This window comes from Typha latifolia, chromosome 4, assembly GCF_019914945.1.
Source record: "Typha latifolia isolate L0001 chromosome 4, TyphaL0001v2, whole genome shotgun sequence".
NCBI lineage: Eukaryota > Viridiplantae > Streptophyta > Magnoliopsida > Poales > Typhaceae > Typha > Typha latifolia.
This window is the reverse complement of record NC_133089.1, coordinates 7317814-7335525: the sequence shown is the minus strand read 5'-3', so window position 1 is coordinate 7335525 and position 17712 is coordinate 7317814. Positions and strand designations below refer to the sequence as shown.

The following is a 17712-nucleotide window of genomic DNA, read 5'->3' as shown; positions in this document are numbered from 1 at the left end:
CCCTGATTCCGAAGAAGGAGCATCCAATTAAGGTGGCGGATTACCGACCCATCGCGCTATGCAATGTCATGTACAAGGTTATTGCAAAGGTCATGGTGAGCAGATTAAAGACGGTTCTGCCCAACACCATAGGACCGGAGCAAGCGGCCTTTGTGGCCGGCCGAAGTATAGAAGATAACACACTGGCGGCTCAGGAGGTGGCTCACTCAATGGCTGCAGATAAGGGAGGAAAACCTATTATGATGATCAAAATGGATATGGAAAAGGCGTATGATCGGGTTAGCTGGCAGGTGGTGGTAGGAGCGTTATAGCGGATGGGCTTCCCTTCATGGTGGTGTAACTGGGTGCAGGCGTGCATCGCATCCCCCCAGTTCGCCTTGCTGATCAACGGGAGCCCGACCAATTGGATCACGCCGAGGAGTGGTCTGAGACAAGGAGACCCGCTATCACCCTACCTCTTCATCATCGTCACGCAAGTGTTATCGAGGATCATCAATGAGAAGGTAGATCAAGGGCTACTACGAGGATATAGGGTTAGGGATGTGCATATGTCTCATTTGCTATATGCAGATGACCTTCTGCTCATGACGGAGGCTTCAAAGGATAATGCTAAAAGCATCCTAGAGTGCCTGAGCCGGTACGAGCACATCACAAACCAGAGGGTGAATTATAACAAGTTGGAACTGTACCTGCCAAACAGGATCGGGGCAGAAGAAGGAAGACAACTCAGCGATCAACTCGGCTTGAAGGTGGCAGGCATGCCATTCAAATACCTCGGGGTGCTTATCTCGGGGAGGAGAGTGAAGGTGAAAGAGCAGTAGGAGCTAGTGGAGCGGATCGGCAAGAGGTTGGCTGGCTGGAAAGGGACGCTCCTATCCCAAGCCGGCAAGCTAACCTTGATCAACGCAACATTGCTAGCGATCCCGGCATACTAGCTGGGCAGCACGTGGGTGCCGGACGGGGTACTGGAGGAGATAACCAAAAAAGCACGGACTTTCCTCTGGAAGAATAACGACGGCCACGGCCTACACCTGATGAACTGGGATCAGGTTACCTTGGCCAAGCGGCAGGGTGGCCTCGGAGTCCGTCGACTCAGAGAAGCAAGAACTGCCCATCTGGGAAAGCTGGTTTTCAAAATGCTAAACAGGGAGCAGGCGCCATGGATCAGAGTTATGGAGGCCAAGTATGGGTGCCTGCACCCGTGGGAGTCAAAGAAGAACCAAAACTCATCGTGGGTGTGGCGGGCTCTAACAAAAACAGCCAAGCAGCTAAGGATGGGCTGCAGAGTGATGATAGGGAATGGTAAAGACACGAGAGCCGCCTACGACCCATGGCTGCACGAGGTCCCGTGGAGCAGACAGCCGAGGGAATTGGCAAACGTACTAATGGAAGAAAACTTGAGAGTGGTAGATATCACCAAAGATCAGCAATGGACTACGGCGAGACTAGTAAGGGAGGCGGGGTCTGATTTGGTGTATGAGATCTCAACCTTCCCCATGGGTGCCGCCACCAGTGAGGACAAGTGGATCTGGTGGCCGCACCCAAGGGGAACTCCATCTGTTAAAGCCATTTATCACTCCCTACTTCCTCAGAGCGACCACCTTTGGGAAGGGTGGAGAAATCTATGGCGACTACCGGTAGCTCTGAGGATCAAAGTTTTTTGTTGGAAACTACTGTGGGGTAGGCTCCCAACGCGAGCTTATCTCCAATATATTCACGTTGGTTCAGAGGAATTATGTGCTATGTGCGGTTTGTTCCGCGAGACAATTGAACACCTCATGTTTACGTGCAGATACAACCGGGGGGTGTGGGAGATCCTACACACGAGAGAAGGGGTGGAGACCGCGATGATAGACCAAGAATGGATCACGAGAGAGTGGAGTACAATAAAAGAGGATGACTACCGGATCAAAGGGATGATTGCATGCACGCTGTGGTCCCTTTGGAAAAGCAGGAATGGAGTGGTTTTCGGTGAGAAGCGGACGCCGGAGCTAGCAGTGGTCCGAACAGCAGTCGAGATGGCGGAGGAATATAGGCCTATAAACACAGGGAAGACTCCAAAGACAAGGAAGAGTAGGAAGATATGGGAACCACCACAGCCGGGTTGGATCAAAGTTAACACCGACGGCGCACTAAGAGCCGGCGCGTATCAAGGAGGTGCCACGGCAATTTTTCGCAATGCAGATGGAGAGCTAGTCCAGGCGGTATGGGAGCCGTGCCCGGGCAACTCGGCTCTACAAACCGAGCTCTGGGCTATCAGAATGGGTTTGAAGGTGGCTGGAAGAGGTTGCAGGTTGGAGCTTGAAACGGACTGCACAAAGGCCATCAGGTGCATGCAGCAGATTGAGCACAGCCCCTGGCGCGTTCGCAATCTGGCGCAGGAGTGTGTTGAGCTCGCAAAAGAGTTTGTAGAAATTAGGCTCTCCCACGTAGGGAGAGTAGCAAATACCGTTGCTGACTAGGCAGCAGCTAAGGCAAGCGTGGCCTCTGGCTACTGCTCTTTCGAGAGGCCACGCAACGCTCCCCCAGAACTTTGTAACCTCATCGATGTCGACACAGTTACGTATCGACAGTCCATTAATAAATAGCTGGGCACAGCTCATTGGCAATCAAAAAAAAAAAATATACGAGGCTCTAAAACTCCAAATTTGGAGCCAACTGGGCTTCTAAATGGGCTTCTAAATTTGGAGCCAACTATAGTGGAGCTTCAAATTTGGCTCCACTACTATTTAACTTTTAAAATTTTCAATTTTGCGCTACAAAAGCTTATTCGAAAATTTAAATTTTATCTGTATCATTTATTAAATAATTTAATTAGTTAAACTGAATATATAATTAATTTTACTAATTAATTTTTAATAAATAGTACCGTTGGAAAGGTCTCATCGAGATCTTTAAAATAATTTTAATATTAAATTATTTAAGTTATTTGAAATTTTTTATTTTTATTTCGTATAATATAATTTTGATTCGTTTAATTAAACAAATAAAATTATTTAAAATTATTTCTTAAACTATTGAATATTAGTCTTATTATAAAGATATCGATAAAAATTTTCTAAGCATATATTTTTTATTAAAAAATAATAATATTAAGAGAACTTATTAAATATTTTTAAATATTATATTAATTAAATAATAAATATTTGTATCATATTAATTAATAATAAATATAGAGCCCGATGTATTGGAGTGCACCGGGCTCTTGGCTCTATATTTAGAGCCTTTAATGCTCTAAGAAAGTGTAAGTACAATTTTGGGGCAAGGCTTGTCATTTGTGAGAGACTCATCATCCTTCCAAATTTTTTGTCCTTAGGCATTGATGGCTTAATTTGAGATAGTGTGAGAGTTCTATAGCAATACTTTAATTCAAAACAAGTGTATGTGGTCTATAGTTCACAGAGTATCTATGTACCTTGACGTCGAGGTGATAAGTAAGGAATACTATATTCCATTCGGCGTGTTTGCTTTTCCTCATCCATCGGATCCACTACCACCTATCTTAGATGTTGCAAAGGTGATTTGCTTGTCGAGAGAAGCATGGATGGGCAACATGTTACTACATGCCAAGCAGACTCCAATGACTCGCATGTTAATTTTATTTGTCTTTACAACATCACACCGAAGATAAGGCACTCGAACATCAACTTGGAACATGCTTATCTTCTTCATGCCATGCTCACTGATTAGTCTATCAATTTAGCCTTCGTCATGTATAAGAGGTGTCAAATCAGCCACTCTCAAAGAAGTTCCTCGGGAAGATTTGTCGTTTGATATCTTTCTTACAAATTTGTGCATCCAGAGTGGTATGCAAGTTGATTCTTCTAAAATGTTCATCAAATCGTTGAACCCAATGAACCAAAGTACTGTGAAGCATAGCCAATTGCATGAGCTCCCTCAAAATTGAGTACTTCATTGAGCATCGAAATTTGTACAGAAAATATAGTTGTGTCATCTGATTCTAAAAATGAACCATATGAGCTTGAGGGGGACTGCATCTCATCCAAAATCAATTGGGAAACTTGAAACTGCAAATGTCTAGCGTGGTCGGTAGTCCGACAGACGTTCAAGCTATTCATGGATGGATTTGAGCAAGCTCGCCAAAGTTCCATGTCGAACAACATCCTCATAATCCTCAACTAAAACTTTCCTCCTCCACCCGAGTAGAACCTTGACAATTTATGACAAAAAGGGGGAGAGTAGTCTAGAGTTGAGTTATGAGTAGAGAGTCTAACTTTGCTAACTTAGAGGACTTGAAAAACTTAACACTAGAACTTCATTTGCTATTACTTGCTTTATCTTGGTATCTTTGAACATTATTTGCCTGCTTGTGGTAGTGAAAGTGATTTTTTGTAGAAAGATGTTAAGATCATAGTATGTTATATTTGTTTATCTCTTGTATGATATATTTGTTTATCTCTTGTTTGATATTGTCCTTTTTTATTTTCTACATTTTTTGTTTTCACTTTGTCTTGGACTAGTATATACTTTTTGCAGGGTTGTACTAAATTTTGCAAAGTAGTGTACTTGCTCATCTAGGAATTATTATAATATTTATAACTCTAGAAATTTTATCACAAATTGTCAAAACGAAGATGGTTAGGTTTTTAGTATTGACAGATGTATAAAGAATATTCTAAATATTTTTACACATATATATAAGCATATATATATGTGTGTGTGTGCGCGCGCGCACGTGCACACGCGCGTGTTGGTAAAATTTGGTTTAAAAACTTTTGAAATTTGAAGCAAATATGTCATGCCATTGGACGCACATCGGAATGCACTCTGAAAGCCCTTCAAAGTTACATAGGCACTATTTCAACCGTTAGAAGTTGTTCAAAATTACATAGGCATGATTTTAGTCGTTCTAAAGCACGTTGGCAGTCATTCGAAACCATTTGAAAATACAAAAACTCAAGTCTGGCCGTTCGAACGGTAATAATTTTGCGTTCCAATAGGATCACGAATCTTGTGAAATCTGGGAATCCATGAGACCTAATTCGTCTAGGATAGAGTTATAAGGTATATAAGGGTTAGGATGCCCTAACCATAAGTGTTGTCGTTTCGAGAAAACATTTCTAAAGAAACGTTGTTTTTTATTGTCGGAGATTTTGTTCATCTACATGCAAAAGGATCACCAAGACGAAATATCAACTTTAAGAGTTACTAATAAAGTCATAGGAATCAATGGGTTATTGTAAGTCAATCTTGTAAACTGCTACAGTTTATTAGTTAGTCTTATAAGGATCTGTAGTTTGTGATTTTTTCTCACGTAAAAATTTTAGCGTTCATCTTTGTTTGATTCATTAATTATTATTTCATACTTTTCTTTATTTAAACAAAGAGTTAAAAGTTATGCGGGCATATTTAGATATATACAGGCATATATATTTTTTGACCCTCTATTTTAATTGTCAGACACCAACACACGGAAGCAGCTATACATTATAATAGAAAATATTTGGCAGCTTTAAATGACCTGTAGGTGTCTCTCTTTTTTGTTATTTATTTTTGTCTTTTTTGTGCAAGTAGCCTGCCATCGTTAATGCTCGTGTTGCAAACCATGAGCTATATTCTGAGTACTAATACAAATGTTTTTGAATAAAAAGCCGTGTTTCTCTTCCCTTTTCCCTTTCTGTACTTCTAAAACCAAATTAGTTGGCAATAACTAGTTGAGCAATATTAGGTTCGAGTCAGATTGTATTTAAATTGGATATACAGGTTATTTAGTTTATAAATAAAGTATTCCGATGATAAACAAGTTATTCATATCATAACTAAGTTATTGAATTATGAACGATTTAATGAGGTAATAAATACGAGAATGCCATTTAATAATTGAGTTTGGTGGATTAATTTGTTTCTTAATGAAAATTAAATATATTAAATTTAAACCCATCTAAAACTCTTTGGAGTCATATAAGTTTTTATGTCCGATCAAAAAATATTATCTTTAATTAACTAGAGAGTTAAAAAGAGAAGCATCTCAAAATTGTGTATATTGCCAGAGACAACTGCTAGTCTCATGTAATTTTACGTAGGGAGTGAGAGGTGCATGGTAGTATCTCAGCTCTTCTTATCACATTATCTCTCCACCTCTTCCCAACTTCCATCGGGTCGAAACATGAAGGTTTATTCTCTGCATTATAACTAAGAAAACGTAGGCTGTGATATGCAAACAATAATAATAATAATAATAATAATAAATAAATAAATAAATAAAACAGTTAACTAAATTTTTTTTTTCCCATTTCCTCTTACGAGTGATACTACTCCTAATAACATAATAATGAATGCTAAAAGCAAAAAGAAAGAAAATAAATGAAGTGGGCTCGGCTCCACTACGAAATCGACGGCGAACCGAAGAACAACGGCCGAGCTCACGACACGTCAACCGGCTTGGAGAGGAAAAGCAACGACGCCGGCCGCAGACTCCCTCCGCTAAGCCGCTCGTAGCAATCGATTGAGAAGAGCGACAGCGAGAGAGAGAGCGACACGTTTCCCCTCACCTCCACGGAGTCCGCTCTCGCTCCGGTCCAGCGATCAGGCCCGGTCGAACCCGTGAGCCGATCCAGCACCGGCCCGACGCAGAGGCGGTAGAGCCGGCGGTAGCCCCCGAGGGCCCTAACCACCGACCTCGTCCCTGGCCCTGCATCTCCCCCGGACACGTGGCGGTCGCAGAGCGCCTCCCAGACGCTGTCCCTGTTGCAGACGGCGTACCAGACCCGGCACACGCACGCCGCCACCCCGAGGGAGCGGCCGTCGAGCCGGCTCATTATCTCGGCTAGGATGTCCACGTTGTCGCTTATGTTGTACCCGTGCGGCTTATCGTGTTCCTCCTCGGCGGCAAAGGATGTTCCCATGATGCTTACTTTAGCTTTGAATGGTTCTTCTTCTTCTTCTTCTTCTTCCTTTCTTTCTTTAAGATTTTCGGGTGGAAGAAAGCAGTGGGAAAGAGGAATAAATGGAAGTGGGTTGGTTGTTGTAAGGAGTGAAATTAATATAAGAAGAGTATATTGGGGCTGAAGAGATGGGACCAAGAGAGAAGGGCCAAAGAGACAACATGGAGATGCGTAAAAGATTGGACGTAATATTTATCCCTCTTTCTTTTGAAAAATTTATCAAAAGCACCTAAGTTTTGTTTATCATTCAAATTAATATTTTTCTTTCAATGCCTCAAAAAATCCTGATCTCAACTAACTATAGATATAAAATAATCTTAGTTATTTTGTGTAAAATTTTAAAATTAAATTGTAAAAGTAAAAGGTTTTTAAAATTTTGAAATAACCTTAGTTATTTTTTAAGGTTTTTATAGCTTCAAAAGTAATGCAACATTTTTCATTCCATCTGCTGCTGTTATTAGGTTTAAGTTGACTTCCTGTGTTTTTGAGATATTATTTGAAAGGTAGGTAGAGTGTGGATAATAATAAAAGCAAATATAAAATATTTTTGACAAATTTTTCTTCTTTTATTAGTTATTGTGTAACGAAAATTTCTGCACCCGAATTCAAGTGAACAATTTACCTTCTATACTATTTAAAGTGCAACACTCTACTTCTTTCTATGAAGATATAGATTTTAATGTTATAAATAAATTAGGAAGCAAATTGCAATGAATAGGTAATTCCTCGAAAAAAATGACTGAATAGGTATTAGCCCTATCTTCATTTGATAATGTTCTATGGATATTTCTTGATCATTAGTGCGAATCTGAAAGATTAGTATAATATGTCTTAAATAAAAGTTTCTTTTTGTAAAAGTAATTTATTATTTTGAGAAAGAAGTTGTCCTAAATTACTAGAAATCTCTCTAGGAGAGCACAACTATAAACTAATTTTTGTGAAAATAATTTACTTGAAAAAAAATAGATCTTTGTTTGTATACCCTTGAAAAAAAAATCTCTTATTTACTTGTATATATGCTCGTCTAAAGTTGATATTTGCATGTATACATCTCAAGATATATATTAGTTATACAAATAATATTTAAATTGATTAAATTTTAATAGTTAGTTTGCTCAAAGGGGTATCTATAAAAAAAAAAGATAAAACTTTTAAAAAATATACATGCAAAAAACCATATATTTTGAGGCATATATGTACAATCAAATAAAGGATTTTTGAAATGTATATATGGTAAGGGAAAAAAACTTTAAAAATTCTATATGGCTGTTTAGTAAATAATTTATGAAAACTATAAGAAAATAATAATAAGTTTGGAGGAAAAAGATATCAGATTGGTAAAAGAAAAACTTAAATTAATATTCTGAATAAAAAGAAGACCAAAGTACAACGTATCAGCATCAAATTGGTGCCTCGTCGTCCGAGCTTCAAAAAGTCCAGCATACAACTTGTAGAGTTCTCGATCACAAACTCAGGAAAGTTACGTTGTCTGGAAACAAAATAGACGCTATGATTTAACTACTCCCTAATACGTGTAAACGTTATGAGACATACATATCGGCATATTGGCCAACTTGTACGAATCTTTCTTTGATTTGTTTCCTGTCATCCTGAATCAGACATGCACCTTTCATTCCAGATATACATATCACTGTTTAGTTGCACTTCACGAAATAGTATTAAAGAATTGAGTTTTTAAGTAAACTGATTGTCTAACGTTACCAGTACTTCATTTGTGATCAAATTTGTTCTTTTGTTACGGGGCCGAGAATTTATATAGATTGGTTTCAATGTTTATTTCTCATTTTGACAGGAGACTGATTTCGTGTTGAGTAAATAGTGTAAGATTTAACTAAAGTTTCAATCCCAAGTGAATACTGTTAAAATATAAAACGCTTAAATAGTACTCTGAAAGTTTAATTTAATGAAGAACAATAATTTTTATATTATTCATATTCTAAGTAATACATTTCTTCTTTTGCAATTGCAAGTGAATTAAAAAAACCCTTTCTAATTCTTTCAAAACGGATAGACGCCAACATTAAAGTTGAATTATGATTGTTATTCTCAAGGAACAAGACGAAAGAGGTCAACTTCAGCTACTTTGTAAAGAGTGAGACTAGCTTTGGGCATCTCAGTAAGTCAAATGAGAAAGGTAACATATACAACAGTTGTTGAATAATTTATGAGTGCTTCCTAACTCTTTACATATATTATTGGTTTTCTAATGTGGGCACTAAAACCCTTACCTTGTGCCTATTCACTACTCATTGTGAAATTATTTTCCTCTGTGCTCTTGTTTCAATCCCAGTCATCCTATCGAGTATCATCTAGTTTGCATATCAATCTCAACCATTATTGCCTCATCTGAGAATACTGATAGGCCTATCCAGAGTTGGCTGTCTTAGTTGAACTAAGGCATCCATCCTTTTGGACGATTTCATCTATTATTCGAGATGGTAAATAGCTTTTATCTTATATTCCTTACATCTCTATGAAACAAAGTAGCAGACTAGCTAGCTATCTCCAGTAAAAATAATGAGTTGGATGTACCTTACAAAAGGGTTTTTTGGCCCCATTGGTACGACTTTTGTTCGCTAACAATAGTGAAATTTCTACCTTTTATCCACAGAAACAAAAAAGTTTACATAACAATAATATGCACTCCAGGATATCTAAAACTACACCGTGACTATTCTATAATTCCCATTACTCCTTTAGAAAAGACTATCACGTTCACTGTTCACTGTTCACTGGGGGAGTTTTTGACCAAACGACCCTCTTTTAAACTTTGAAAGAAAGAATATAAGGATGGCAGAAGAATAATAAAATTTTTTAAAGCAAATTATCATATCTATATTTGTGTAGAAAGATGAATAGGTACACTTAATTTAGTTCTACATTTTAGCATTCATTATTTGAATTTGATTATTTAAAATTAAAAAAGTTATTTTATATTATTTATTTATATTATTTACTAAAATTACATTTATATATAATTTATATTTTTATTTTATTTATATTATATTATATATATATATATATATAATATAGTTAATTATCTTATAAACTTTACTTGCAAAAATAAATAGCATCCTAAACTTAATACCAAAAAGGGTATATTTATTATAGTCCTAAGTAAAACAGTAAATTGTTAAACATTTTACTCATCTAAAACTAAATGCTAATTATACGAGAGCTTCTATTGAAAATATTTTATTAGCAAAAAAGATTCACATAAAATAAATAGTTAAACTTTTTATTGTTAAAAATACTAAACTATTTAACATCTTATTAAGATGCTAAAAACTACTCACTTTGACATATTATAATTTGCTAATCATAGTCCATTTTAAATATATGATGTGTCATTCAGATGATGAAAAAGAAAACAAATGTAATGATTTTGATCAAAATTTAATTAGTTTGGAACAGCATAATCATTCTTTATAGCCTACGATGCCCAGAATCACAAAAAAAATAAAATAAAATATATGATACCTCCTCTATATATATATTTTAAATGTTTTCAGTTTTCTAATAAAATGTTAAACTATTCCGTAATTTTTAAAATATAAGACGCTGAAATAATAAAATAATTTTTTTGAAATTTGTATCTAAAAGTAAAATATTAAATTTATCAGTATTTTATTTAGGGCTAAGGAACGATATACTTATTTTAGTATTAAATTTAAGGTATAATTTATTTGGGTAAATAAAATTGAAAATATGTAGTTTAGTCAAAAACTCTCCCCCGTAACCTGCAACTCTTTGTGTCGTACGACTGTGAATAGTCTAACATCACCAAACCATCTGCTTTAGTACCATTTGCAAGTACTATTACTTCAAGAGTGCTTCAACAATCAAGTCATTTATTTTTACATGAACACTACCTACTCCTTTTGCTAAACTTTATTTACTCAAATAATTACACCCTCAAACTTAATACTCCAATGTTTTATCTTTTACTATTAGCGTTTTTATTAAAAATAAAAATATTGAAAATTTTAACATTTTACTAGTAAAAGAGGATTATATTTTTTTCCATATAAATTGTTAAACAAATAAGAATCTTATTATTAAAAATGCTAAAATGTACACATCTTATTAAAATATTGAACTACTCGGTTCCTAGATCATAATTTTTTGACAAGTAGTCTATTTTGGACACATAATATATCATTATAAAGATGAAAGAAAAAAAATACATAATGATTTTTATTGAAGCTTCTTTGGACATCAAATGAAAAAGATAAAAATATATAAAATTATAAGAAAAAAAATTAGAGCGGTGCAACTTTGTGCTTAATTATCTATTTTACTCATAAAACATATTATTGTGAAGATATACAAAAATTTTATGGATTGGAATTGTATGGCAATTAATTCTCTAACCAACTATGCTCAAAATCACAATGAAAAAAGATCATAACTCCAATTTTTAATTTTTTTTATCAATTTTTTGTTAATAAAATACTAGATTATTCGATATTTTATAAAAAGTAAGACACTAAAATGCTAAAGTTCTGTCAAAAAGTCCTCAAACTTGGAGTAAGTCGGTATTCCTCGAGTGCAAAGGGGAAAAAAAAGCGAGAGAGAAATCCCTCTAACACTGTAGCTATGTACTTTCTTTCATATTTGCACTCTCGCTCTGGGGTTCTACCAACACTTAATCGTGAACTTTGTCTATTTGCCACCTTTGTTGTTAGCATGCATATGTACAGCATTATCCCTTTTGTGAAGTTTTACCAAATTTATTTTTCGTTCTTTGATCAATATCCCAATGGCATGATACTGCACATCATTATGTTTTGTCTAAGCCATAATAAACGTGATTCTTTGCTAAGTGAATAAAATTCATGAAGTATACTTGATACTCTAAATCTTCTATATACAAAATATTTGAAATTAGAATGTTAGCTATATAAAATAAAACCTGCAAATTGACTAGCTATGGCTCTATTTTAGATTAAGATTATTGGAAGATAAGTTTATTCTTTTGAATGTAACTTTCAAATTCGATTTTATATATAAAAAGAAAATGCTCTAAGTTAGAGAGTTAAAAAGCACGAATTTACACATATTAAAAGGTTTGTAAATTTATCTTTATTACTTTAAACTCTTTCAATCAAGAGAAAGGGTCTTCTCTGATTCCAAAAAGAAAATGCTGAAATTATTTGTGCAAAAGGTGAGGTAGCCTTCTTGGCATGTAGGTTTCGGGCATTTTATAAAGCTTAGTAATATATAATTTTTAGTGCAAATTAAATTCTCAAGGTTATACTCGGAGTAGATATTAATATTAACATAAAAGTTTTCTTTTATCTTTTTCCAAGAAAGGAGATTGATTCCACAAGACAAGGGGGAGAGAGAGAGAGAGAGAGAGAGATATCCATACCTCACATTACAACCCCTTTCCCCAAAAATTACAAATTACTGCATGCAGGTAGTGAATATTTTTAACCTCACCAGTCCAAAGTCAACAACAGCCATTGTACTATTCAGGCCCTCTATAAAACACGTAGCATCACATAAATCCAAGAAGCAAAAATTGTCGATGAAGCAACTCAGGGCTAGCTTTCTCCCCTTCCGTGCACCATCACGAGCTCCTCCTCCATTTATCAAAGTATTCACACTCCAAGAGATCTCATTGGTCCTATTAGCTGTAGCCATATGTAAACTGTGGTACATATAAACGAGCAGAGCAGAGCAGAGCAGAGCAGCAGGCCAAAGAGATGAGGTTGCATGGATATCTCTGCACCATTTAGCTTAGCTATAGCCTGACGTGAAATAACGAAAACAAATACCTGCAGTAGCTAGCCAAGGAGAAGAGACAAAAGACATAGGGACAAGAGATTAAACAACTAGAAAAAGGAACACGAGGTAAACACCAAGCAACGATATCAATTCCTATCCAGACCCACTGTAATTAGATGAGCATAAAGATATTTGAGTAAACAAAATGTGAACAGCATAGAAATATTATGCCAATGAACAGTTCAAAGAGTAAGTCACAAATAAGCATTTATGGCTGTCATATGGGTGGGGGGTTGCTATGGCTGATGATATGTATTGATATCATTGAGATGTGAGTCTTCAACTGCAACTGCAACTGCAACTGCAACTGCAAGAATTTAAAACTAAGGCCTCACGAGACAAGGCCGTACGCCGAAATCGCTGGTAAAGATCTATCAAGCAAAGTAGGGCTAAAGTCAACATCAGACCACCGTGCTCTCTGAGGCACTTAAAATCCAACAAATAAATACAAAAGCTGGACATTCACATTGGGGTTCTCGCCAACCATGCAGATCGGCTTGAGGATCCCAGAGAAGCGAGGGAGCAGATCGGCTCCAGTTACGAGCGCAGCAACCTTTACAGTACTTCCGCTCAGTCTTTTTTTTCTTTTCTTCGTGTGCTAAATCTAAAAGAAAACAAAGAAAGTAAAAAGGTTTTATTTTATTTTTTTACTCTGAGTTTAGGTAATTTTTATATTTTATATTTTAAAGCTCTTGCTCATTTTTGTACGTCCTTACGACGAATAAAGGTTTCTTTCGTATAAATCACTTTTATTTTGTAGAAAATTCTTTTCCAAGCAAGCGATAAGGAATTACTAAATTGTTAGTAATTTATTCTGACTTTCTAAACTACCCAGTTGCCCCCTACCAAAAAGTAAAATATTACTAAATTGCAACTAGGGTGTAAATGAGGTGAGCTTAGCTCTCGGTTCTCGAGGCGAGGCGAGCTCAATAATACAAGGTTGTTGACTTGGCTTGCCTAAATATTAAGCCGGTTTGAATTGGCTCGGCTACAACTCGATCTAAAATTATTAACATTATTTAGTAATCTATCTTAATTTCTTTAATCAATTGATAAAATCAACTTTAATTGATTATATTGCTAAAAACTTATACATATTGCTTTGTCTATACATGTATAATATCATCTCATACTATATATTTTGAGTTTATTTGGGTCACGCTTGAGAAAGTTGATTAAGTTTCGAGCCCAAAAATCTAGTTCTGAGCCTCGTGAGCCGGTGAAATTTTTTGACAGCCTAATTATAGAATGACTATAATATAATGACTACAATATATATTGGAATAAAATTAACTATAATTTAATATATTTAAATATGTTTGTAGTTAAAAGGTTCTGATATTAGCAGTTCATCTGTAATGTTATTGGTGATGGTATCTAAATGATGTGGTGTGAATTACGATGAATTAAGTTAAATTATTTTTAGTCACGAGTTGTAAAAATAATCATGATATGATAATATATTTATAAAATAAAATTACTATTTACAATTTACTCACACAACATCATAGCAGTTTAAATTTTTTTTTTCTAGTGGTTCAGTATATCAAAATTAATCCTAATCGCTGTTGGATGCCACAAGCAAGTTAGTTCATGGGAGATGGTTTTGGTTGGTATGCATCCAAGTAGAAGATAGCTGAAATAATTAGACAATTTTGTGCTTGAACGGGAGTCCCTTGTCTGGTAGTTCCTTTTGTGTCTTACTTGCAGTTATGTTGCGAAAACAAAAGTGGGGTTTGGTTGGTACGGTGGCCTTAGCTCTATTCTGGGCTTTACTTTGGAGTTTGGAGAGAATACATCAGATTATGTGGTCCTCATGATGAAAGTCTAAGGCTTTGGTAACAGGGTAACAGTTGTAACCTATTGTATAATGGTCATACTAGTTTGGCCCTTTGTTTTTCTAGCAATTACGACGCCAAATGAACGTGAACAATATGCGATTCTGAAATAAAATAAAATGTAAAAGAAAAAGATTTTTCTATGTGCAAATTATCGATTGATCTTTTTTCTTTAATAATTAAGTTCGTAAGCGAAGATAGCGAACAACGCAATGATGCTCTATCACTATATTCAGAGCTTGTGCACCAACTGTTAACAACTTACATGTTCGGCATAGTAGATAGGAAGGCGAACTGAGGAAATGTTCGTCTAGAAACTACTGAGCTTCCCCCTTTCACCTATCTTATCGAATGCGATGCCATTTATGGAATATGATTTATCTTTTTATAGATGATGGAGGAGCCGAATTTTTTTATCATCACAACTCTTTTATTTTTATCGTATCTTACCTATTATGAATACATAAAATATTTTTTAATCAAATAGAAAAAAAATTTCAAATAGATTAGAAAACTATGAACCGACTCAAATTGATCAAAAGTTCGAGGATCATGAAATACTAGGTCATCAAAAGAATAACTAGATTAATTTATGTACTGAACTTAATTTATTTTGAAAACGAAATGTATGTACGATTTTATAAAATCATGAGTTAGTTTTTTTAACTTAACTTAGAAAAAATGATCAACTCTAAGGACTATGGTGCTAGCCTTTTAGTCAAAGGATTTGCAAGCATAATCATCACAGTGCCGATAGGAAGAATTGACATGTGACCTTTATTTATCCTCTCCTTAGTAATATAATACTTGATCTTGATATGAGTAGGCCCTTGTATATTCTTGTTATTAGCAAAGAAGACAGCTACTCAATTATCACAATATATTTTCAATGTCTGAAAATGGAATCAACAATTGTTTGAAGTTCTATAATAAAATTTCACAATTATAACACATGAGATGTGGCTTTATGGCAAATTGTAGATAAGGTGATCAATTTCAATTTTGTGAGCATAAATATATATCCTAACATTGATTTGCAGTCATCTAGGCATCCAACAAAATTTGACTCTTCATTTTCTTAATATGCTTAGTTTGTTCCAGCTACATATGCTTGCTTAATGTGCAGGACATGTCGAAGATTATGCTTTGCACCACTGAATGCCTTCAGGATTGTTTGATATTATGTAAGTCAGCATATAGTCTCTAGTCCCTTGAAAATACCTCATAATTTTTTCAGTTGTCTCCTAGTGTGTTATGCCTATCTTATTTTGGTATATACTAAGTACTCCTACTGCATAATAATATTTAGATGAATACATAATTGAGCATATATCAAGCTACTACAAGTGGATGTATATAAAATATTCTTTATTCATGTTATTTTCAATTATATTCCTTAGGCATTATGATTCACTAAATATGTCACATTATGGGATATGAGTTATACCATATTTACATGTACTCATACCAGATCGTTTAGGTCTTGTTTGATTTGAGACTAAGCTTCAAAATTGATTAGTTAGTTTTATTTTCTTAATTTTGATTTTTTAAAGAGTAAAATTAATTAGATATAAAAAAAATAAAAGATATTTAATTACTGAATTAGTTTAGGAGTCTCTGAACCACTTTAGAGGAGGTCCCTAAACTCAAAGCAAATATGACCTTAGAAATTGCATAAATGTAGATTTATTAAGATAGTCAAAGTACATTTCGACTTGCCTCGATGAATAGCTTAGGACATAGAAGGCTTCACTCATAGGACTTAGTGTAACGTAAAAGCCTCAGATCATTACTAGTAAGTAGAATGCTATTAGTATATAGAATAAAAGTATGAATTAGCTCCCACTAATATTTAAATCTATACATTGACACCATTTTAATTTCTTAAAAAAATGTCATTATTATATCATTTAATTTAAGATACCACTGTCTAAAGACTTATTTAAGTCTGTATATCAATTTCTTTAGTCTGTATACGGGATATTTTTTTTGTCTTTATGTATGTAAGAACTTTTAAGTTGATCCATATGAACTTCTTAATTAAGATCACTATTGAGAAAAGCTACTTTCACATTCATCTAATATAACTCTAAGTCAAAATGGGCTATTGATGTCATGACTATTCTGAATAAGTATTTCTAAGAGATTAAGAGAATTTTCTCTTGTAATTAATACCTTCTATTTGATTGAATCTTTTTTCTACAAATTTGTCTTTATGTCTGTCGATATTATCTTTGGAGGCTTTTTTGGTCTTATAAACCTATTTGGACTCTGCGGGTTTGATCCTTCAGGTAATTCAATAAATTTCCAAACATTGTTCTTTTGCACCATGACATTGCCCACTAAGATGTAATTAATATCTTCTATTAGAGTGAATCCTTTTTCTACAAGTTTATCTTTATGTCTGTCTATATTGTCTTTGGAGACTTTTTTGGTCTTATAAACCTATTTGCACTCTAGGGGTTTGATCCTTCAGGTAATTCAATAAATTTCCAAACATTATTTTTTGCACCATAACATTGCTCACTAGGATGAATATCTATTATTCATAGCTTGTGAAAAAGTTATGAAATCTTCTGATTAGTGGCCCTCATGTAGGTACACATTGTATTCATCTAATATAGCTTGTGTTATGTCTCTTGAGGATCTTGTTATTATCATTTGACTTTCATCCAAACTAGTAGAAGGAGGATCAATAACTTCCTTATTTCTAATTTCATTAGATCTTCACACTGATTAAAAGGAGTCGGATTAGTAACTTGTTGATCATAATTGGCTAAGACAGGTTTCTCATACATTAGGAATTGAGTTTGCATGTATGTAACTATTAAATTGTTGGAAGGTGTTGTCGGTTCCATGATTTCCTCAAAAGATATATTTCAGGAGCTATTCTCAATAAATTTGATTATATCAGTTTCTATAATTCGGAATCCGGAGTGACAAATAATAGAATACATATCCTTTGAATCTCTTTGAATATCTAATAAAATATATATTTAGTGTCCTAGGAGGTCCAACTTCTTCTCAAGTGGATTATATATCTTACCCTTTACTAGACACCCCAATCTATAAAGGTACTTTAAACTAAGTTTCCTTCTTATCCATAATTCATAAAGAGTTTTAAGTACAATCTTAGAAGGACGTATGTTTAACAA

The 17712-nt window shown here is 34.8% G+C and overlaps 1 protein-coding gene across 1 annotated transcript; it reads right to left on the bottom strand.

Annotated features, from left to right (window-relative positions):
* Nucleotides 1-6254: 6254 nt before the first annotated feature.
* Nucleotides 6255-7017, bottom strand: LOC140787168 (F-box protein SNE-like). Its single transcript, XM_073135952.1, has one exon. It carries the CDS (start codon nucleotides 6864-6866, stop codon nucleotides 6384-6386), a length of 483 nt encoding a protein of 160 aa, XP_072992053.1. The 5' UTR covers nucleotides 6867-7017; the 3' UTR covers nucleotides 6255-6383.
* Nucleotides 7018-17712: the final 10695 nt, after the last annotated feature.

Excerpts from the sequence above, each read along its gene's own strand:
- LOC140787168 (XM_073135952.1), bottom strand. The coding sequence starts at position 6,866 with ATGGGAACATCCTTTGCCGCCGAGGAGGAACACGATAAGCCGCACGGG.